This window comes from Ovis canadensis, chromosome 13, assembly GCF_042477335.2.
Source record: "Ovis canadensis isolate MfBH-ARS-UI-01 breed Bighorn chromosome 13, ARS-UI_OviCan_v2, whole genome shotgun sequence".
Taxonomy (NCBI): Eukaryota; Metazoa; Chordata; class Mammalia; order Artiodactyla; family Bovidae; genus Ovis; species Ovis canadensis.
The window spans coordinates 60,093,279-60,106,877 of record NC_091257.1 but is presented as its reverse complement, the minus strand read 5'-3'; the positions used below and the strand labels follow the sequence as shown (position 1 = coordinate 60,106,877).

General features: G+C 51.9%; 1 protein-coding gene and 1 long non-coding RNA gene across 4 annotated transcripts in view; one reads left to right on the top strand and one right to left on the bottom strand.

The window, feature by feature from the left end:
* Positions 1–2,811: 2,811 nt before the first annotated feature.
* Positions 2,812–6,540, bottom strand: LOC138417003 (uncharacterized). 2 transcript variants are annotated; one of them, XR_011247935.1, is made up of 2 exons: positions 6,150–6,540; positions 2,812–3,536 (listed from the first exon to the last, which is right to left on the bottom strand). It is a non-coding gene; the product is annotated as an uncharacterized lncRNA (long non-coding RNA). The 2 variants fall into 2 exon arrangements; XR_011247934.1 differs by having other exon boundaries at positions 5,296–6,157.
* Positions 4,616–13,599, top strand: part of PFKP (phosphofructokinase, platelet) — a 52,435-nt gene continuing 43,451 nt past the window's right edge. For both annotated transcript variants that reach the window (XM_069546560.1, XM_069546561.1), the window contains exon 1: positions 4,616–4,987. In XM_069546560.1, coding sequence (XP_069402661.1) covers positions 4,873–4,987 — 115 coding nt within the window. In that variant the 5' untranslated portion in view covers positions 4,616–4,872. The remainder of the gene's footprint in view (positions 4,988–13,599) is intronic.

Below are 13,599 nucleotides of genomic sequence, written 5' to 3'. Positions count from 1 at the left end.
CTTTGTGTGTCTCTGTCTCTCTGCCCGCATCTCTCAGCTCCCTTTGTCTTCACAGCTCAAACTCTCTCCCCCTGATGAATCAATGACTCCAGAAACGATCCTTCCAATGGGCTCCGGGGTTAAAGGCTGGAGTGGGGTAGTCTCGAGGGCTGGGCTGTGTCCTCTGCCCCTGGTGACCTGGACAGAGGGAAGGTCCCTACAAGACCTGGAACGCAGCTCCTGTGACCAGCTCCCCACCAGGGCCTGGGGCGGAGGGAGGAACAGAGAAGCGGACTGCAGGGCAGAAGGGACTCAGAACAAGCCAGGTGAGAAATGATCAGCCCTGTCTGCTGCAGAGGTGCCTCATTTGCCGAAATATGGCTCTAAATGGATGGCCCATTCTGGTAATAAGGTTTTATAGACTCAATAATAGTCTGCCCCAGGCAGGATCACAGGACCACATCATTAATGGAAGGAGAGCTGGCGCTCTGAATGATGCTTTCCAAACAGCATCACAGGGTGGGGGGTTCAGGGAGACTCCCCCAGACGCAGGACTGAAACCCCAGGAACTGGCGCTCAGTCCCCATCTGGCCTGGGTTTGGCTTAGGCTCTGAGCTCAGATGGGGCCCCAGGGCTGAACAAGGAGCAGCCAGAGGGAGGCCACTCAGGAGGACTCAACTTTCTGCCCCTGGGACCTGGGGCCAGACTCCATCCTCTGCCCTCTGTCTGACCGAGTCACCAGGCTCAGGAGTTCCCTAAACTATGCAACATGCAGGGGTTGTGTGCGCACCTGTGTATGTCTGGGTGGAGGAAGAGGTGTGTAGTTTATATAGGAATCTCAGATATTTTATTCACCAAAAAAGCTCAAAACCCCTGCTACAAGCCGGCACTGCCACTGACACACGCATGGTCCTTGTGGGCCTGTCTGCAAACTGAAAAAGCACTATAGTTCATGGCTGTGGTTTTGGGTTTTTCGGCATGTTTGCCCTTGACTGCTGGCCATGAACCACTTCAGTTCTGATGTGGGAGGAAGGGTGCTTTAAGATCCATCATTACAAACTTGAACATGTAAAATGCCACTGGGGACACAGGCCTGTGTGTGGACAACAGCATTTCACAACTAAAACACAGAACGAATTCATTTAAGCTGACTGACTTGCCAGGATTCTCCAGTGAAGCAGAACCAGCGGGACTTGTATATTGATACATTTGATAACATCTAGGGAGAGAGAAAGACCACAAGCTCACCTTTACTCAGATCCTCAATGGGCTGGCTGAGGCCCTCCCCAACCCCCACAGGGAGAGGGGATCGGCTTCGCTCAGTTCACTGATTCAAATGTTAATCTCATTGGAAAGATTCAAATGTTAATCTCATTGGAAAGATCTTCACAGTCACATCCAGACACAATGCCTTGCCAACTATCTGGGCACCGATGATCCAGCCAAGTTAACTCATAAGATTAACCATCACATGGCAAGACTGCCAAAATCATAATTTCCTTTCCTAACTGGGAAATCCCTATGTAACTCATTTTTCAAAAGAACCATCCATCTCTCCTTTCCTCTGTTTCCTGAAGTAGCTCGGCAATTACGAAGCTCAGTTTATTCCACCTTATCACAACCTGTGCTCTCCTGTTGCAGGAAAAGTGTTGGAAGTATGAGGAAGTCTCCGTGAACCAGCTTTCAACACCACTCGGAGAAGGAAATAGTTGTTCTCTGAGACGGTCCAGTTCACATCACCAGTGACATTTCCTGGAGCGGTTAAACTCTTAATGGCCACATACTCTGCAGAAATAAATGAGTCTGGCTTTCTTTCCATTTTTTTCCCCCAGTGTCTGGATATTGACTCTAATTGGTCCAGGACAACATGGTTCTGCGTCAAGGTCTTGGAAAGCATCCAACTGTTTTATATATAATTTAAAGTTTATCTGCTGGACATAAAGCAGAATTATTTTTAAGTTTGGACAAGGACACTGAAAGACAACTGTACAGCGGGGGAGGGACAGGGGTTGAAGGCAGCATTTCCTTGTTTAGCAAGCCGTTTCATTTAATCTTCGACTTTCCCAAGTCTAGGGGAGAAGGGGCAAGAAGATGAGGCACCAGGAAAACGGCAGATGGTGGTGGAGCTGTGGCTGTAGATTAGCTTGAAATTGGCTCTGGGGCGGGGACAGAAGGGAGTTGCTAAGATGAGGGATCAGAGGAGAATCGGGACCCCGGCGACACCTCTGCAGCCTCTGAGACCCCAAGCAGAGGGCCCAGCAAAACCCTACTGCACGCCCTCTCTGGGATGATAAATGTGTGATATAAGTGGTCATATAAGCCACAGAAGCTCAGGGTAATTTTTTAGGTAGCAGTGGAGAATCAGCACATTGGAGGTAAGCTGTGACCTCAACATGGCATGTGATTCTCCCTCTTGTATCAGAGAAGCCTCTTCTAAGGCCAAACAACCAAAAAAAAAAAAAAAAAAACCCACCACCAGCTGAAGAAATACTAAAATAAACACTGCAAAAGAAAAAGAAGGGAGAGATGGCTGTGTCTTTCCATAGACTGTGTGCATGCTAAGTCACGTCCGACTCTTTGCAACCCTATGGACTGTAGCCCACCAGACTTCTGTCTGTGGGATTCTCCAGGCAAAAATACTGGAGAGGGTGCCATGCCCTTTTCCAGGGGATCTTCGCAACCCAGGGATGGAACTAGAGTCTTTTATATCTCCTGCATTGGCAGAGGGGTTCTTTACCACTGCATACTGTGGGAAGTCCCATAATAAGCAGAAGGAAAATAAAATATCTAAATTTACATATGCATGTGTGCGCACGCATACACACAGTTTAATGGTATTTCTGATCTCCTTCTTCATTTATTAACATATCCTAAATACACTTCCATGTAAATGGATTTGTCTTCATAATCATACCAGTAATAGAAGGCCATGTGTATATTTGCATTAAAATGTACTTAACCCATTGATTGGACTCTTAGTTTGCATCTATTATTTTTTACTGGGTTGGCCAAAAAGTTCATTCAGGTTTTTCCATACCATCTTACAAACTGTTTGGCCAGCTCAATACATTACAGACAACTCAATGACAAATGGCTAATCCTCTAAATTACAAAAATGTCAATTTTATAAGAATATAAAGACTTTGGGGCTAAAATTCAAAGTGCAGAATGCTCCAGAAAGGGGTGGATGATTCTGGAGCACAAATCCTGGACAGGGAAAACCTTTGGCTGGAGAAACATGAACCTGGCTCCCGGGCCAGGACAGTTAAGGGCAGCCTCCCGATGCCCAATATCTTCTCAGTATCGCTGCTCAGTTTCACTCTTCGGAGCAGGTGCCCTCAGACTCTGCAGTCACCAGAATGTGCTGTGACTTGTTGAAAATATATCTTTTCAAGCAGCATTCCCAGAAACTGGGCTTCTGCGGTTCTGGTGGAGCGGGAAAAACCAGGCCAGGTGATTCCAGTGACCACGGGGGGTTTAGAAGTTGCTCCATCACTTCTGGTCCAGGGTAGAGATCAGAAGTCTGGCCTTGTTCATGGCAGGTATTTGTATCTTTTCTGCAAAAAAACAGGAGCGAGGACAGGAGGATAAGGCAAGTGCCAGATAGAAGTGCATAGCGCACACACCGCTCTGTCCAGGGCAGCCAGGAGTAAACCACTGTCAGGCTGCTCCGGGTGGACCGGACGGCCTTGACTTAACCTCTTTTCCCTGTGTCCACTCAACGCACATCTGCTGCGCAAGTAGTAAGGGGATACCGTGCGGTCCCCACAAGGGACTGATAATGCGGCCGCTTATGAAACTCTTTTCTGGGGGTGATCATACCCCAAGCTCAGCGCTGCGCGCTCCGAAAGACTGCGCATCCGTCTGCACCTGCGGCAGGAACCGACAGGGACCAAGCTCCCTGTTCATCCATCACCCAGCGGACCAGACACTAGCGCATCGGTCCGGGAGTGCCCGGCGGGGCAGCGAACATCCGGCCGGCGACCCCGGACACCGCGGCTTGGGTCTTATCGCCTCGCCAGGACCTTCCTGCCCTTCCCCCGTCCCTTCCCTTCCAGCTCCCAGCCCGGCGCCAGCGGTGGCCAGAGTCCCCGCGCGTCCTCCAACGACCCCAGTCCTCCTCCTCGTCTTGCGGCCAGAGCCACTGTGGGGACGGAGCCCGCGCTTCTTCCTCGCCAGCAGGCGACGCCCACCGACTAGACGATCCGGAGGCGGGAGGAAAGGCTGGGGAGCCCGGGCCCCGAGAGCCACCCGGGCAGGAACCCTGTGGGAACGGGCGCGCGCCTCGGCGACGGTTCGGGCCCCACAACCGCCAGTGACCCGGTGCCCCACGTGCGGCGCCCCGCACCCCGACCCGGCCTCCTGGGCTTCCCCTGCGGGATGCTCTAGCCCACCTGCCGCGTTCCCGCGACCACGGTGACCCCGCCCACCTACAGTTCCTCCTTGCCCCCCGCACCCTCCCGTCGCCGGGACTCCCCCTCCCAGTCCGCCCACCTCGTGGCCAACACTCGGGCCGTGCTCTCCCTGCGGCCTACCAGGGATGCTCCGCCCACCTGTGGGCTGTCCCCTCCCACCTGCGGGCTGTCCCCTCCCTCCGAGGCGCTTCCGGCTCGTAAAACTCCTCCCATCTGCGATGCACACCGCACCCCCCAACCATGTGGCTCGCCCTGGAGTGGTCCTTCCTGCCGACCAGGCTCCCCTGCCCCCGGAGCTCCCCTCAATCAGGCGCCCGCAGCCCCGCCCGCGCCACCGCCCCCGCGTCCCCGCGCCCGCCCCAGGCCGCCCATTGGCGCGCGCCGCGCGGGCGTGGCCGGCGGTTCCCGTGGCGGCGGCGCGGGCGGGGTGCAGTGCCTACTGAGCGCCCTCCAGAGCGCGGTCTCCGGCCTGTTCACGATGGACGACCACGACAGCCCTCAGACCCCCAAGGGCTCCTTCCGAAAGTTCCTGGAGCACCTCTCCGGGGCCGGCAAGGCCATCGGCGTGCTGACCAGCGGCGGGGATGCCCAAGGTGCGCCACCGGGTCCCCGGTCCCGGGCTGGAGGCTCAGGGAGGGGACCAGTGAGAAGGGAGGTGGGGGTGCCAGGGAGAAAGGATGGGGGTGCCGGGGAGAAGGGACGCCAGAGACAGGACGAGGTGTCAGGGAGAAGGGATGGGGGGCCCGAGAGGAGCAAGGAGGAGAGGAGTACCAGGAGTAAGTGACGGTGGGGAGAAGCCCGGCGCCCGGGAACCTCGGAGGTGCTTTCCCAGGGCCGGAGCCAGTGCGGCCTCGGAAGGAGTCACTGCGCGACCCGCGTGGAGAGTGCGGGGGTCCCTTACCCGGAAGGTCAGTTTTCCACCTCCACGTTTATTTCCTAAATTACGAGTGGCGACAGGGTCGCCTGGACCCCGTTCGGAGGTCCCTCCGCTTCCGCGAGGCGGGATGAAGCCGGACTCTCCTCCAAGGCTTGGCTACAGCGCGGCCACTTCTGATGCCGCTGCGGCCGCCCTGGCTCCATCCCAGACTCCCCACACCTGGCGTCGCGAGGAAGACCGCTGCGTCCCCGCGACGCGTCTGCAGCCCCACTACCCCCGCGCGGCGCGGGCGGGGTCCCCGCTGCTGTCCCGCGGCGCGCGGCGGCGAACGCACGGGATCCCTGCCCGGGTAGCCGGGCCAACCGGCACCGCCTCGCGTTTCCGCTGGGAGATTTTAAAAACGGTTTTCCGCCGGTCTCATCTCCTGTCTCCTTCCGGCTCGTCACCAAACCAAAAACCGAAGCGGGTCACTAGGCCCTCCCCGCCAGCCTCCCCTGGATGGGAAGGACCAGGAAGCGGGGACTCCGGGGTGTTGCCAGCGCCGGGAGAGCGGTCTCGGGCGCCGCCTTCCACCCGCGAGCCTGGAAGCTGGTCTCGGAGGAAATGGGGCCCCAAGGTTGGGCCCCGCGGACAACCGAAGCAGAGATGACACGACCGCGCCCCTAGCGCCGGGCGCACGTGGGGGCCCGGGCATTCCTGATCCTCGTAGATTCCCGGGTGGGGCGAGCCAACCGCTAGAAAGGAGCGGGGTGCTGCCCATGCGCTCGGAACCTGGAGGACCGCAGGCCAGAGAAGCCTCCCGTGCCAGCTTCTGGCGTTTCTTTTACCCGCTTCCTCCTGTCTAGATGAGCTGAAAGGCCCCGATGCCTCGTTCTCACCTCATCTCACCACGCGCGGTGCAGGGATGCTTAAGTGGCTGGCCGGCGCCCTAGCCTCCGCCCACGCTGCTGGTGACCTTCTCTTCGCCCTTGAGAGGGGCGGGCCGGGAGGGGGGTGCTGCAGGTGGGGAGCTGTGGCCGCAGCCCCGCCTGCCCCGCGCGCGTACGTGATGCCGAGCCCGTCGCCGCCCGTGCGCCCCGCGCCCTCGACCCGGGACACCCCGCGCACGGCCGGCAGGAGGCCAGGGGACCCCGGGTCCCTGGAGAGCCCCTCCCTGTCCTGTTGAAGGTGGTGCGCGCCGCATCTGTCACCGCCCCCGCCCCACAAGCCGGCTGAGCCCGAGCAGGCTGGTCTAATTTGGTATTCTAGTAAAGTGGCCCCAGTGAAGAGAGAAAACGTGATACAGCAAAGACTGGGGGCGGGGAAATGGCAGAGTGAAACTGATGACATAGCCCACATTACTTACCTGCTGTGCTGGATTGGGTCCCAGTCGAGTCGCTGCTGGGCTAAGAGGGGCTTCCCGGTAAATGCGCTTCAAAAAGCACCTGCGTCCCGAGACGTGGGCTACCCAAGTTAGGAAGCATCCTGAGTGACTCTTACCATGGGCTTGGAAAAAGAATAAAATGCTGGCACAGAAAAAGGAACTGGTCTCTTAATCCTCCAGCTTTCAAGGTCAGAGTTGCAAAGTCATTTAGAATTAAGGTGCTGTGTCTGTTCAAAAAAAAAAACGTAGGTCATTCACTTGAATCCTTTTCCATAAATTTGCTCAGCTGCCTGGTAGCTGGTGTAAAGGCAATTGAGGGGATGATGCAATAGACAGAATCAGCATTTTCTCGGCTACATACCTGCTACTTATCTCTGTCACTTGTGAGCAGTTATGAATAAGAGGTCAGTAAGTCTACACCTCTTCTCAGTGGAAAAGCATACTTTGAGAATCAGAATTATATGACAAGGTCAGACGGCTTGGTCGGTGTATGGTCAGGTTGATGGAAGTTGTCCTGATGCCCTAAACTGGCTCCTCTGGGTGGTCTCTGCTGGAGAGCCCCGGGTGGCCTGACGTTTGGGCATCTTCCTTGGGGCAGAGCTGAGACTGCTGTCTGTTTCTTCTTGGACTTCATGCCAAGTGCCACCTCCTGTTCGATCCTATCTGGGACCTGAGTGAACAGGGGCATGCATTTCTTTCTGAGAAAGCTCGCCTCGCTATGTGCACCAGGGGGCTGGTCTCTGAGGTAGCGGACTTAAGCTCCTTGAGGAGGTGATTCCTAGACATGATGTTACTCCCCCGTGCTCTGCCGTTTTGTCTTGACTCTGTATGATATCCATGCTTGATTTTCCCTAAGATAAGAGAGGTTTGCTCGAAGCTAAAGACCAAGGAGAATAACCACAAGTCTTAATTTCAGGATAGTTTTCTACTAAGATGTGAAACAAAGATAAAATTTCATGTGGAGAAGGCTATAGCTGCTGGTTCCTGGGCACAGTTCATGTCCTAGGAGCTTTGTGGTTTTCATCTCCAGGCCTGATTACCGTCTTGGTTTTGGAGGTAGGGAGAGAAGTAACCTTTTTAAGGTTACAGGCTCTTAGGTGGCCCTTGGAAGGATTTAAACCAAGTTCCATCTCAATCCCAAATGTTTTCCAGTAAGCCCTGCTCTTAAGACTGTAACATCTAATTAATACTCAGAAGCCAAGTTTGCTCAAAATTATACAGGTGATTTTTTTTTCATAACACCAGACTTTTCATTAGTAAGGCAAGTGGCATTTTTCTTTCTATTTTGCAGATTATGAAGAAGTAATTAATTTGCCACAAGTAAAAATATTTTCCCTCAAATTAGAAAGAAGCATTTTTTAAAAAATTTCCCTCAGATTAGAAACAAAAGAAGTTAAAAATTTTAAAAGACTCAAATGGAGTTTAAGACTGTGCTTTAACAAAGTACATTGGAAGACAGGATCACTGTGTGAAATTTCTCTTACTAAAAATATATAAACTACTTAATTGGTATAAAATGTTTTAATGATTTCCTGATGAAATTAATGAAGAAGTAAACTGTAGTCATCTAAAGGAAATAACCTAAAATTTCAGATAGATACTTAAACATGAGACTAACTGCCCTGCTTACCAGTCAAAAGAGAAGGATATTACATAGATGATACACATGATTTTTAAGCAGCTTTGCAAGTAGAACATAAAATCCGTTTGTCCAGTGAGAGCATCAGGATGGCTAAATTGACATCACAACTGAGACTAAAGTGATGAAGCGCTTATTTCCAATGGAATTTATATTATATGATTGTTGAACAAAACGAAAATCCTCCAGCTATATTCCTGACTCCCCCAGCCCTGGCCACAGAGGAAGACTATTTCTAAGGCTTATTATTCTTATTTTCATTCTTTGGATTGCTTTTATTGTCACAAGGAATGTCTGCAAATTTCAGCTGATTTTCACTTTAACCTACAATAAGTTTCAGGTCAGTGCACAGACTTACCCTAACAAGGTACCCACCGCCGAAGCAAGACTGTGTCATATGCCGAAAATGACTCCTTGCCTTAGACTCAAATTGAGGGCTTCTGGAGGGCCCGGTATAGATGAAAGTGCAGAGAAATGGACCTACAGGGTAGACTGAACAGGAAGACTGAGTCCTTTTTGACCTATAGCAAAGTAAGCCAGTGTTTACAGAAAGCTGATGGAAATCAACCCTTCCAATATTTATTGGAAGGACTGATGCTAAAGCTGAGGCTCCAATACTTTGGCCACCTGATGCAAAGAGCTGACTCACTGGAAAAGACCCTGATGCTGGGAAAAATTGAGGGCAGGAGAAGAGAGCGGCAGGATGAGATGGTTGGATGGCATCACCGACTCAGTGGACATGAGTGTGAGCAAACTCTGAGATAGTGAAGGACAGGGAAGCCTGTGTGCTGCAGTCCATGGGGTGGAAAAGAGTTGGAAAGGACTTAGCGACTGAACAACAACAACATGTAGATGGAGTCTGTATAAGCCTTCATACTAACAGGAAGGGTTAGCCATAAAAAAAAAAAAAAGAACAAAATAATGCCATTTGCAGCGCAACAGATGGACCTGGAGATTATCATACTAAGCACGGCTTTGTGACTGAACAAGTCAGACGGAGAAAGACAAATAAACAATATTACTCGTGTGGAATCTAATGTTTTAAAAAATACAGAAGTGAACTTATTTACAAAACAGAAACAGACCCACAGATTTCAAAAACAAATTTATGGTGCCCAAAGGGGAAATGAGGGGGGCGGGTAATAAATTAGGAGTTTGGGATTAACATACACACACTGCTGCTGCTGCTGCTGCTGCTGCTGCTGCGTCGCTTCAGTTGTGTCCGACTCTGTACGACCCCATAGACGGCAGCCCACGAGGCTCCCCTGTCCCTGGGATTCTCCAGGCAAGAACACTGGAGTGGGTTGCCATTTCCTTCTCCAGTGCATGAAAATAAAAAGTGAAAGTGAAGTTGTGTCCGACTCTTAATGACCCCAGGGACTGCAGCCTACCAGGCTCCTCCATCCGTGGGATTTTCCAGGCAAGAGTACTGGAGTGGGGTGCCATCGCCTTCTCTGATACACACATTACTATATATAAAATAGATGACCAACAAGAACCTGCTCTATAGCTCAGGGAACTTTACTCAATATTCTGTAATAATTTGTAAAGAGAGTCTGAAAAGGAGTGGAGATATGTATATGTGTAACTGAATCACTTTGCTGTGCACCTGAAACAAAACACTATAAATCAACTATACTCCAATAAAATTTTTAAAAAAAGAGAGAGTAACTAACATTTAGTGATCATTTGCTTAGCAGTAGCCACCAGTGCTTCCATGCAGTAACTCATATGTTTCACACACGAGCAAGTGAGCTCTGAGATGAGCTGGCTGGGCCAAGTGGCTGCAGTGGGAAGTGGTGGCCCAGGATGTGTGTCCATTCACCAGGGTGTTTCTGGTGCCCAGGGCAGTACTGGGGGCACCTGGCAGGTACCCAGATGTTTGTTGAATCTCCCTCCTGGAACCTCAGAATGGACTGCTTCCTTCTGCAGGATGGAGGTGACTAGTCTGTCTGTCTTTTCTCATGAAGTCATTTTGATGAATTAAGCCTTCAGTAATCAAATGCACTTTTTTTTTTGTACTTTGCCACGTGGCTTGCAGGATCTTAGTTCAACCTGGGATTGAACCCAGGTCCTGCACTGTGAAAGCCTGGGATTCTAACCACTAGGCTACCACATGTGTCCTAAGTCACTTCAGTGGTGTCTGACTCTTTGTGACTCCGTGAACTGTAGCCCGCCAGGCTCCTTTGTCCATGGGATTCTCCAGTCAAGTACTGGAGTGGGTTGCCATGCCCTCCTCCAGGGGATCTTCCTGACCCAGGGATTGAACCGGTGTCTCCTGCCACTCCTGCATTGTAGGCAGATTCTTACTGCTGAGCCATGGGGGAAGCCCACTAGGCTAGCAGGTCCACCATCGTGTCAGTGGATTGCCCAGCAGTGCCGGCAGAGAGAAGACACCCATCCATGTGTCCTGGATGGACAGACAGTCGACACCCCTCAGGGATTTGTATCACTGGTGTCTGACACAGGGCTCGATGGCTGGACACGGCAGGGTGCTGAGAAGGCGAGGCTGGTAATTGGTCACAGGGACACTTTCTCCTGTGGACTGTTTGTCCTTCCCACACCTGATTTACTAAAACAGGGGAGCTTTGTAGAGGGCTGCAGTAGCAAGTGGAGAAGGCAATGGCACCCCACTCCAGTACTGTTGCCTGGAAAACCCCATGGATGGAGGAGCCTGGTGGGCTGCAGTCCATGGGGTCACTAAGAGTCAGATACAACTGAGCAACTTCACTTTCACTTTTCACTTTCATGCATTGGAGAAGGAAATGGCAACCCACTCCAGTGTTCTTGCCTGGAGAATCCCAGGGACGGGGGAGCCTGGTGGGCTGCCGTCTATGGGGTCACACAGAGTCAGACATGACTGAAGTGACTTCAGCAGCAGTAGCAGTAGCAAGAGCAAGATAAACTGTTTTGTTTTCCGATCTGTGCTGACATCCTCCCTTTGGTACAAAGGTGAAAACCCCATGGTATCAGGGAGAAGCCAGTAAGATAAAGCACTGGATCTTATTTTTCAAAAGAGAATTTAAATGTTGAAGTTAGTCAGGGAGTGGTTGTAGGCCCTGAGAAATATGCAGGGGAAATGGCTCAACATGGACCAAAAGGGCCGAGCAAGGATGTTTATTAGGCTTTTCAGACCATGGGGAAATAAAACAGCTCCAATTATGTTATTAGAAGCAACACAATCCTCATTTCTTACAAATTGCTCGAAGTTTAAATTTTATCAGAACAGAATCTTAGAAGCCTCCCTTAGAGGTTGCTGGCTTCCCCAGTCAGAAGGAAGAAGTTATCTTAATGACTGTCTTATATACACCATGCTTTTAGTAAGAAGCTACTTGAGGACCTGTCACAGCAGGAAGACAGTCTAACAATCCCTTCTTTCTATCACACCTAATTTGCTCACATTTCCCTCTTAGCTGCTCCCTGGGTTTCTCAAGGTTTATTTTTGGTTTCTGTAACAAGTCCAGTCATTCCCTGAGGACGAGGGTTCTAATTTTTGCAAGGGATGAAGAGGTTACTCTCCAAAGACTAAGGCACTTTCTTGGTAGCAGGATGATGGTTCCCATGGAAACAGTTATGGAGGTTGTTTGAATTATGGGGCCTGGCTGCCAAAACAAAACCAAAAGGAAAAGGAAGGAAACTGACTGTGTCTGAAGGTTTACTAAAAACAGCTGTTGGAGTGCCCTGGAACCTGGGGCTGCTCACCCAGGAGGCCTCAGACAGCAAACCCAGCCTGGACCCCACTCATGTGTCACAGAGACGGCCGGTGGAAACTGGCCTTTCCTGTTGCCCTCTGCTTCTGTCCTCTGGACACTTTCTGGAAGGCACCCACCTGTGGGCCCAGTGCCAGGCAGCAGCTCTGCCCTGTGGGCCCCAAGTTCAAGCGGACAGCCGGCCTTTCCACAAACATTTACACAAGAAACTGGGCCCAGTGGGCGTTTTTTCTTCCAAGTTTCCTTCCTTCTAGAGGCAGTTATTAGTACAATGGGTTTTAAGTTACAATAAGGGGGAGAGTAGGCTTACACCCCAGCTTTGCCTTTTACTCGCCTTGTTCCCTCCGCTATCAATATATTCACCCAGGGGCTGACTCCCTGGGCTCCCAGGAGGACCAGGTCCCCAGGGCTCAGTGGGCGCACCCGCCCAGGTGTGCAGAGCACTCAGCCCTGGTCATCACTGAGCTCTAAGCAGGATGGCTCCGCTCAGGGCCCAGTCAGAAGGGGCCACGGGGGCTGCTGGGAAAAGCCTGCCTTGCAGCAGATTAACTGCCCTTGAATAAAAGCCCTGGGGGCTGAGCACTGAGCCTCTTAGACGCCAGGGCTTCCTCTCCCAGGAGCTTGCTAGAAATGGGTGCTCAGGACCCTCCCAGACCCTGCCTCACTGGGCCTGCTGAGGGGACAGGTCGGGTTCCCAGGTGAATCCGGGTCAGCTCCTCCAGGCGGGAGGAACTCAGGCCGTTAGCATGAAGGCGGTCAGGCCTCTCGGGCAGGGGTCACCCCAGCTTGTTTTTATTTCACTTGGGGGTCCCCAGGGTCACCTCTGACAGTCTCCCGCTCGCCACTTCTCCTGCCCTCTTTCCCACTTGCATGTTTTAAAATCTCCCATGTCCTCTTTATGCCTGCCTTTAGAAAACCCGCCACCAGCCTCAGGAGGTCTTCAGAAGCCACGGCAGTTGGGCGGTGGGCAGGAGTCAGTGTCATTCGTGCTGGCGTCCCGGTGAAGGGCTGCCGGGGCCCCAGCGTTTGGCGGTCAAGCTCTCGATTCCAAGGCCACAGAATGAAGTTCTGGAATCACAGGGTCTGTGGGGAGGGCACAAGGAGGCGCGCTTGTCCATGGGGTCGAGGCCTGAGGCTGTGGTGAGATGGGCGAGTGTGAGTGCCCAGCTGGGAGCAGTGGGGCAGCCACATTTAGCTTGCATTTATTTATTTAACGTGCATTTATTTGTTTAACGTGGATTTAGTTCCAGCTTTTTCAGCTCCATGAACCTAGTAACCTTTCAAAATGGTCACCTTTCAGAGGCAGCAGTCTTATTCCACATTTCCAGACCTGGTTCAAAGAAATTTGAAAATTTGTAATCATCTTCTGAGCCAGTTTACCCTCCAAATACATACACACTTAGTCTCCTTGTCTGTGGAGTGTATTCCTGGGACCACGGCTGCCTTCGTTTGTTGCTTTGTTTACCTATAGCACCGCTTACTTTATCGTCCACCTTCTCCAACACCTTTAGTCCTGATGTTTGACCCTGACATTTAAATTTATGAAGGATTCAGATTGAAACCTTTGGGGGCCCAGAGGCTATGAGTTTTCTGAGACTCAAGGCTCCTTCCTTTCA